The 10,162-nt window shown below is 38.8% G+C and overlaps 1 protein-coding gene across 1 annotated transcript; it reads right to left on the reverse strand.

The window, feature by feature from the left end:
* Nucleotides 1-259: 259 nt before the first annotated feature.
* On the reverse strand, nucleotides 260-9,542 carry LOC149017517 (protein FREE1-like). The gene is made up of 10 exons (XM_089151849.1): nucleotides 8,517-9,542; nucleotides 6,663-6,749; nucleotides 6,448-6,576; nucleotides 4,505-4,636; nucleotides 3,686-3,751; nucleotides 3,470-3,580; nucleotides 1,777-1,869; nucleotides 1,426-1,459; nucleotides 997-1,067; nucleotides 260-879 (listed from the first exon to the last, which is right to left on the reverse strand). Exons 1-10 carry the CDS (start codon nucleotides 9,444-9,446, stop codon nucleotides 802-804), a joined length of 1,731 nt encoding a protein of 576 aa, XP_089007975.1. The 5' UTR covers nucleotides 9,447-9,542; the 3' UTR covers nucleotides 260-801.
* Nucleotides 9,543-10,162: the final 620 nt, after the last annotated feature.

Below are 10,162 nucleotides of genomic sequence, written 5' to 3' on the forward strand. Positions count from 1 at the left end.
AGTAATTTTTAATAATAAAATAATAATATTAGTACTAAAAATTTCATAATTATATTTGGCATCTCCTAATGTTAAGTCTTTGTCTTCAACCTTATTAGTGTTGTCAACGAGACTCTATAGAACATTACAAAAGCATACGAAAAAGAATCAGATCACTCTATGGGTTAGGTTTTCTAATAATTTATTACTTTTTACTTATGAGCCTTCTGTAATTTATGGTCAACAGCCGTCGGGAGAACACCCATTAGGGAAGACGATCCAGATTCTCCTAAGAATTTAATTAAAAAAAGAATAAAATCTCAAAATACCAAGAGTGAAGCATGCGAGCATTGACGAAAATTCTTACAAAACATTATTGCAAACGTTATTAACAATAATTGCTACCTTCAAAACGAACCCATCACATAAAAATATTCCTCTAAGTTGGTTATAAAGAACGAAAGCTCCAATCCACTAAAACAAAATTAAAAACTCAAAAGTCTTCATGCATGATCCATAAACCTCTGGTGGTGCCGACAAATTAACAATAGAAGAGCACCGAGTCCATTTAATGGCAGCGTTCTTTGGTTTACAACATGAAAGTTGCACAATAAATAAATCAAGGGTCTGAAATGAGCTCAACAGAGATATACATAACTGGCGATAATATATACATACCCCACAAAATTAGTGGCTTATTAATATGAGTAAGACATAACAGTCTGAGAAAAAAAATGGGAAGTTAAAACCATGAAGATTATTGATTGACAATTTTACAACCACTGCAACTGGGCATTCATAAACAGCAGTTTGTGAGGCAGCTCAGTGAGCACCAACAAGAAATGGGTGCTGGCAAACCCCACATTCGATGGTCTCAGAACCAGAGCTTGGAACTTGGACCTGCAAAGAAAATTGAAGTAGTTTAGAGATTTATTTGAGAAAAAAGAAACCACTTGAAACATCGGCAATTTGAACGCCTAAAATTTGATTAAATGTGCCAGGGTTAGACTTCAAAACCTGTAGATGCACTGTACAAGTAGGACAAGCAACTTCTCTCATCCGATTTCCAGACCCATCAGATTTTGAACCTGTAAAACCCATTCAAATGAGGCGTCATGTACTTCTTCCCCTCCCATCCACACACACAAAATCCTTCCACCCCCCAAAACACACCCATGATGATATAGCAAAAGATTAAACTGCCCTGTTTAAGAAAATATGTGTTTGTGATGGCCACAAGGAAAACATGAACGCACATTTTATGTATTCCACAGGTAAACTTTTGAAGAATAGTACACATGGGATGCAGTGGAGCATCCCATCACCCATAAAAAAAAATGGCAAGATTTGGTTATGGCATCTCAATCTTATCATCATTCTGAAGGAAAATAAATGAGACTCAATCTCAAAAAAATTTTAATGTCGTGTTCCAGCAATGATAATTACCTGATGATGCCTTGCGGTTTCGTTCCATTTCCTCCTGTTAAAACCACCAAAAACATAAAAATGTAGCATTCATTAGAATCAAATAACCATCCCTATCGAGATTAAAGATATCACTATGTGACCCAAAAAAACCAAAAAGTCCCCCACCCTATTGGTCCCCCCCCCCCTTTTTGGGTGGTGTTTGGGGGGGGAGGGGGTTGGTTGGTCAGTCAGTGTCTCTACATTACTAGAAGGAGAGGAAACCAAGGAGTGAGGTTCACGATCCTGTTTTAGCATGCGCCTACTGAACATTAATTTAGCTGTCAGGGCCCATGAACATTAATTTAACATGCATTGCAAATATGCAGTCACCTGCAGCTTCTTTGCAAGATCCTCATGACTCTCCAATACAGCAGGCTTGCCAGCTGATTCTTTTGCATTGCTCAGCCTTTCAGTAACTTCCACCTGAAAACAAAATTTAGATCTGAACTCTTTTAGTGTTGTGCAATCTAGACTCATATGCTCACACAAACACACTTGGAAAATTAAAAAGTATATACAAATGGAATGAAAGTCGAGAAACTCCGAAATAAGAAAGAAGTGAATGAATATGCTAAATTCTGCCTTGCCAATAGTAGGGTTTGCCTGAAAAAAGAAATCCAACAACACTGTAAACATACAAATTTCTCTATTAAAACTCAACTTCTTGCTCTTAGCAATAAAATACGAATTCTGCCTCCATTGTAATAAAAAGCCAATGAAGTGTCCAGGGCAACAAAGGGGTTCTACTTAACATTCTTCTTATAAATTCCTGCTCATCTTCCACCTTTTACCCTTCACTTAATAAACCCCAATGACAGTATGATTCATGTCAATGATCAATCAAAAGAAATTTACCCACTGAAACAGGAAACTTAAATTGGGGCACAACTCCACAGAAAAGGATATTACAACTGGTTGAAGTCTTGTCTACCTACATGATTAAGGATACTGTTGCAGCAGGAATATTCTTTCAACAATTAATCATGGAGTCCATATCTGATTCAATATCAGAACCATCTAATTTTTATCACAGAGTGTTGTTTCTAGTCTCTCTTTCTATTGATACATATGTTAAGTGAATAAATCATTGTATAATAATCCAAATTTTGTAACAGAAAGGAAAAGGTATGGTTTGTGATGATTTTGAAATCTTTTCTACCAGGACAACTAATATCCTAGTGCAGGAAGACAATTGATTCAGCAGTTTTGATTGGATTCTATTATGGACTTTTGATCATACTCTCCATTAGGGCCCTCTTATTTCTTCCTTCTCCAACCTTGGGCTATGGAAAAAGAAACTCAGAAGAGGGTATCAGCAGCAACTGATTTTATAACAGGAAAGGTCATCATGATGTTCATATCAATCTACTATGAGTCTCTACATCTAGAATTCCCTACTAAACGATAAATTTGTCCCATTGTACATATTTGGCCAAACTGTACTTACATATCATTCACAGAGAAAAAAAAATTTCTTCCTTCTATAAGAAAAAACCTCACTCCAGTAATCAATCAAATGAACATGCCTTCTCATAAATATAAGAAATGTGGCATATGAACATAGAATACAAGAAGATGCATCCTTTGAATATGTGGACTGCAGAGAACACCAAACAGTATGAATTTATAGGCCAAAAATAAATAAATAATAATAATAATAATAAACTAATGCATCCAGGTGACAATCAGGATTGTACATGAAAAAAAAAAACAAAAAGTAAAAAAAGAGTTATTGGAAAAGGAGTTAACATAAGGATTTTTTTCCACTTCATTATACTGTTCAAAACTTTAATGAGAAAAAGAGTTCTGTGCATGACTGGAGATAATGTATTTTTCTTATGAAAACAGAAGCAATTGATATTAAAACTTATATAATCATATTCTAATTTTTTTGAACTTCTTTTTATGAGTCTGTAGTTAAATGTCCTGTGAACTTACTATTAATTCCAATCCATTACAACTCAGAACAAAATAGGAGACAGAAAAATGAAATATATAGTCAACATAAGTAAATATTACACACCATGCAGCGATCACAAACTCTGACAGGCTGGGCATTTTCTTCTGCAGTGAGAGCAGTCCTACCACCGGTGCACCTAACACAGAAAATATCCCCACAGTTGCGGCAGTGATGCTGAAGATCAAGACCAAATCAAAGTTTTTAACATATGGAAAAGAATGTAAATTCATTTTATTCAAAACAAGTGTGCAATACATAACAGATATAACTAGTACATACCTTCCTCACAAAAGGTCCAAAATCTGTTCCACAAGATGTACATTTGGTAACTGCATCATCTGGCACCTGAAAAGGAGGGGGGGGATTGTGAGGGGAGAACCAAAAAAGAAAGAAAAATCAGCTGCTGATCACCATAAACTCTTCCATTTTCAACCCCACTTGCTATTAGCTCTAATGATCAGCTCTTTAGATCTTATATTCTTGGTGGCAATCCAACTAAGTGAACTAACTTCCTAGACAACTTCACTCCAAGAACCTAACCATCAAGGCATAGCTCCTTAAAAGATCTTTTCCTTCCTCCTAGTTTGTAGCTGCACTATGTGACATGCAACAGGTTACAAAATGTACAAACCCATCCATATTTATAAAGGTGCCCCCTAGATGTCCAGGTGGGTTTAGGGGCCTAGGCGATTGTCAGCTTCATGGTATGAGACGCTAAGTCCTAACAAATTGCAAGGAAGTGACAATGCATCACATTGAGACTACTTAGTAGTACTGCAGAGCTTCATAAAGTTTGTTTATTGAATTCTAATCTCCAGTGAATACAAGAACCAACAAGGAATAATCCGCAGAATTTCAGTGAGAAAGTTAATATATAAAAGGGGGTACTCAGCATGCGAGGTTCCCACACCACTGAGGGGTATGGGTAGGCTCATAAGGTATGCAGCATTACCCCTGCCTTTCCAGAGAGGCTGGTTCCAGACTCAACCAGTGACCTCTGATCGCAGTGGAACAACCTTACCATTGCACCACAGCCAGCTATCTGAGTGACAAAATCAATGTAGGAAGAAATTAAGGGTATGAAACTGGAAGGCTTACCCAGTGATCTTTCTCCTCGTTAGCAGGCTTTATCAAGTTCATCCAATCAACAAAACCTTTCTTCCTCTCAGTAGATTGCTCAGATGTCTTCATAGAATCAGAAGCTTTAAATCTACCATTCATCTCCTTCAGCTGATCAAAGTAAAACGTTTAGCATTAGGTACAAGATTGCATATGATCACTCACCAGGGGGAAGAATAATTCAAAGACCATATTATTTTTACCGCTTCAAGGTTATCAAAATCTAGCATAGCCAGATCCAAAAGAACCATAGTAGAATATAACGTTGCAGTTTTGCAAAATTCACTGAACAATCTAAGATAATAACTAAAATTGCAGTCATCAAAACCATGTTTCCAATTCTAGACAATTGAAACAAATGCAGACATTGAAATAGGAACAAAGAATATAATAAGCAAACTCAAGCTTTCAAGAGGCCAACAGCACTATGGAGTCAATGGAACACATGTGATATGATATCATCTGAGAACAACGTATACTGATCAAAATGAATAGCCTCAATGTTGGATTCATTATCACAACAAACACACCTTTTGACCTCGAGTATTTTCCAAAAGAAAGAAGTATAAAAAGGATTGGCCATTACTGGCCGCAAGATGTGTTTTTTTACGAAGTACAGAATAACCATATTACTAAGCCCCTAACTTAAACTGTGCCAAATAAGTACCAGCACATCTCTTAACTCCTGATGACTGATTCGCATCACAACACCACCTCCCAGAAGGCCACACACTACCCACCTGGGAATGCATTAAATATGAAAATCCCAAACACACAAATGCACACAAATGCACACAGGCACACAGAGTGGTATAACTAAATCTCCGAAATACCAGCTGTAGAGCTGAAACATTTGTCTTAACCTACCCATAAACAACTAGTTACTGCTCTGGTGAGATATTCCTTTTAAGCCCATATATCGACTTCCTAATGGAGACGCCTGCTCGGATCAACATCCCAGTGCCTCAACAGAAACTCCAAACCAACTGTATCATATGCTTCTACCAAATCTTTTTTGGGGGGTTTGGGGGAAGAGGAGGGGGGCAGGCAGACTTGATTCTTCACATCCTTCGCTAACTTGGTTACTCTGCAACAATATTTAACTATAACAACAGCATGGTCAATTTATTTTATCTTTTTGGGTAGAATAATTGATCTTATACATCATTGTACATTTCTCAATTTAAATAGAGGTCCATAAATCCAAATTAGTGGAGCAACCTAATGGCCAGAAATAAGGAGTTTATGTAATCAAAGCAATAAAAATTCTTTATATTCTTTATAAATGCATGCTCATGTGGAGGGCTATCTTAAATACTTAGTCATTGACTCAATGCCATGTATCTTAAATACTTGGTCTAACTTTATGGCAAAAATAACTTCTGAATATCTTGCATATTTTCTTTTCCGATGCTTGAGCTTACTATGTGATGCTATATCAATATTCAAAGGAAACTGAATTCAGGTAATTAATTGGCTCCCTGTTTCTTGGATTTCCAATTGCAGATATTTGAGGACAACTTCATGCTTTCTTATCTCCTGGTAGCACTAGGAGTAAAACACAACAACCCAGCCTTATTTGACTAAATGGGATCAGTAAGCTTCTAAAATCCATGCAAAAAGGATTAGCTAATCTCTTGGCAATGCTAGGAGAACAAACTCAAATAGTGAACTTCCACCTTGATAGAGGAAAAGATTAAAAGAAAAGAAAATTTCCAAACAGCTGATGAAGGTTGAGTTTGGAACAGGTTACAGTTTCAGTAACTAATTCATTTAAAAGCATCAGCCTTCCAACATATACTGTAAAAATAAAAATTAAAAAAATAATAAGAGAGAGAGAGAGAGAGAGAGAAACAAACAAATATAGCAGATGAATCCTTTGAGTATAAGAGAAAAAAGTCAGGACATGGAGATAAAGGAACCTGAACAGTTGCAGCTGTCACCGTGTCAAGAATTGTGTTGGTAGTATAGCTGTTTGACTGCAGCCTTATGCGTCTAGGTTCCATGTCAACAGAGCTTTTGGACCAAAAAGTAAAGATCGACGAGTTGCCCTAAATGAGAAAATAAGCGTCATAAAGCTGGTTCTGTTAAAAAAAGGTTAAAAACCAAAATTAAATAAATAAAAATAGAAACTTACTTCACATCTTGTCACAGTCTCAAGTGGGTATATTCTCAACGTCCGACTGGTATTGGGGTCAAGCATACGAATCCCGTCCAGACCAATCTGAAGAACAAGTCAATCACAGAATTTTAAAGATAAGGATCCAATATATCCAAAATGAAAGGGGATAAGGTATATGAGAAAAATCTCTCAGGAAAAGAAAACCTTATCAGAGAAATAACAAACAAATTATAACTTTCTGCTTTCTTTGAGAAAGCTCAGTTCCTACCATGCCTGTAGTAGCAATCTTTTCTATGCACCAATTTTAAATGCAAAAAGTAGTCACAAAGAGATCAGATGGGGTCCGCCCTACTGAATTGCCAGGTGGTGGAGCATAGCTTTTGACAAATCCAAGGCTATGGACTGTCATGTGGAGATTAGATGGGTCCCGCATAGTGAATTACCAGGTATTGGAGCAGAGCATTGAAAATCCAGGGCTGTGGAAGAGGCCACAGTAGTTGTTGGAGTACCTTAGGCATGAATGCATGGGATATATGCCAATACACAAGTGTGTATTTGATTGAACAAAGCTCTAAAGTTTGACACAGGGCTAATCCTGAGCATTAACCCTCTAACAATAGTCAGAATATCCACATAACTGTGGCATTCCATGTAGGAAAGGCTCCTACAACAGGCGGTGTAAAAGCATAACCCAAACAGCCTTCTTTCTTGAGTAAATATTTTAGGGTTCAGTAATATACATTTATGGGCCTTTGATTCCATGGGAACGACTTCATTGCAAAACAAGCTCTAAATGGAGTCATGCTCGACCAACAAGACCACCACCCCAACACCTCTTTCACTTGAAACTGTTGATTCGAAAGACTCCAAGTTACACTCAGATAAAGCTGTCATCTTTGCCCAGACTTATGGCTATTATTACGTTTGTTCAAACTTCATATTGCAGGGGGGGGGGGAAATTCAGCATTAACCATCCACAGTGAGACAAACGCTGATTTTTTTAATTGGACAGGAGACAGCAAAATTGCCTTCGACAGTAGAAAAATAACATGCATCCTTGATTAACATCTCTAGACGTTTACTTCATGATGATTCAAGTAGGATTTCTGCAGCCGCTGGCAGAACCACAACACAAGTACACAACAACAACCAGCCTTATGCCAAAATGGTGCAGGCTACATGGATTCTTGTATTCCAATCAGCTCTATTTGAGGCTGCCGGCAAAACCACAAGGTACAAAAAATAAATTTTCTGTTCGGAGTTTCATGGTTTCTAGTGAGCGATACTTGGTATAACAGTTAATTTTCACTAAGAAACTCTTGGTTGTGGGTTTAACACTTGGAAACCGCCTGTCTTGTGAAGAAGATGGTAAAGCTGCATACATTTGCCCAACCCTAACCTTGGAGTAGGGGGTGCATTGTGCACTAGAAAGCTGGTAAAGCTGCATACATTTGCCCAACCCTAACCTTGGAGTAGGGGGTGCATTGTGCACTAGAAAGCTCCTATATTGTATATAGTTCATGGGATCTCGGCTACGTTAGCTGAGCCGGGTTCACCATTTGACTATACATAAATCCAATTCCAGATTCTTTGAAGCATACCCGCTTCAGATCAGTGATTTTCACAGATTTGGTGGAGTGAAGCAGCTAAAGAAGAATCCCAGAGGAGACATAATATTTAATTAAACATCCAAAAGAGTACTATGCGTAACGCTAATTGCTAGTTGCTAAGAGCCTAAGACATAAAAAAGTTACAATATATGATTAACAAATTATGACACCCAGGAACGCAGCCAACTCAGGAAAACCAAGCAATAACTTCTAATGATCACTAGCAAGAGAAAGTACAGATGGGCTTTTGCCTACGTACCTGGCAAAGAACATCCAATGTCCCCTGACTCGACCCTTCAGGAAGAAGCTTAACCCGGTATTTCAGCACTCCGTTCTTGACGTCCTGCTGCGTCTCTGCCTTCGGAATAGCTCTCACAATCTTACCAGAACCAGAATTCGCCTGGTTCCTTTCAGACGCGGAGAAGCTCACAGACCTTCCATAATCATCAAAAGACGACAAAGTTGATGACTTGGATCCAGTGCCGCGAGCACCGTACGGCTCCACCCGCCCCCCATCGTAGGCGTAGACACCATCTCCATAGCCGGCATCATCACGCAGGCCACCTCGATCGCTATCCACCTGGGTTCCACCATAGAGGCCTTGACCACCATACGGTGCGGAATTATGATCAAAATAACCACCACCACCAACGCCATGATCGAATTTCACGCTGCCATCATAAGAATTATCGTACATGTGCGGGGGCATAGAAGGACCGAATTGGGTATAGTTGGGAGCTGATGTTGAAGGAATCGAAGAGGGTGGAGAAGGGCCATAATTCGGAGCAGCCTGATGCTGATCGTACGCTGGGTAATACGAAGGTTCCTGTGGCGGAGGTGGGTAAGGCGGCCGGGGTTCCGATGCCGCAGGGAAAGCAGGGTATGTAGAAGAAGGCTGAGGCGAGGGGCTGAAGGACTGGAAGTTGGGGTTTTGAGCATAAAAAGGAGCGGTGGAAGGGACGATCGGAACAGGATCAGGGTTCTGGGAATAGGAAGAAGAAGAAGAAGAAGAAAAACCAGGGAATTCAGATGCTGAGGAGTAGTTGGAGGAGAAAGGAGGTGCAGAGGCGTATGTAGTCGGCAATGGATTCGGCTGTGAATCGATTGGGGTAGGGCTAGGGTTTAGAAGATGTGGTGGTGGAAGGTGGTGTTGGTAATATGGAGAACTGTAATCACCCTGTTGCATCATCTCTGAATTTTCGTGTTCTTTCTCTCCTGTTTACACGCACGGTTGACAGACGAGATGAAAGAAAAGTAAAAGAGAAGCACTTGTTTTCTTCGTGAAAGAGGAAGAGGAAGAAGCAGAAGGAGTTGCGGATGGAATATTATATACCCAAAAATTCCGCCGGTTCGACCGACCATATGGTCCGCTCCGCAATCCGTTTCGGAAAAGAAAACGTATTTCAAATGGGCTTTTTGTAGAGCGTCAAATCATGGGCTTTGTTAACGAGAGCCCACTGAAGGCTATCACATCTCAACCTGTTCCCCTTCCCTTAAAGCAACAATTTGGCATGTTTGGTTATCTGAGAAGAAACAGGATTTCAAATCAATTAATTCTTTGGCTAATTTCAAATTTATTAAAGTTTGTAGCGTTTTAGCCCGATTATTCCTCGTGAATCTACAAATTTCATCCATTTTATACTTAGAGCAAAATCCGTGGATTTTACCATACTTAAGAATGACTTAACTCACTTTTTTAGGCAAAAATAAAATAAAATCCGTAAATTTCAGGAATCCAATGATGTTTTAAAACCAAACAGTTATAAATTTTTCATTCATGAATCCAGGGATTTGAAGTTCCTGAATTTAGATAACCAAACGAGTCCTAAACTCATCCCATCCGAATTTCATGAATGCCTTTAAATCTTCCAGCATGGTGGTGGCTACGTCTTTCCTAAAGACTGT

This window comes from Hakea prostrata, chromosome 4, assembly GCF_041222555.1.
Source record: "Hakea prostrata isolate BN-2017 chromosome 4, UWA_Hpros_2, whole genome shotgun sequence".
Lineage (NCBI taxonomy): Eukaryota > Viridiplantae > Streptophyta > Magnoliopsida > Proteales > Proteaceae > Hakea > Hakea prostrata.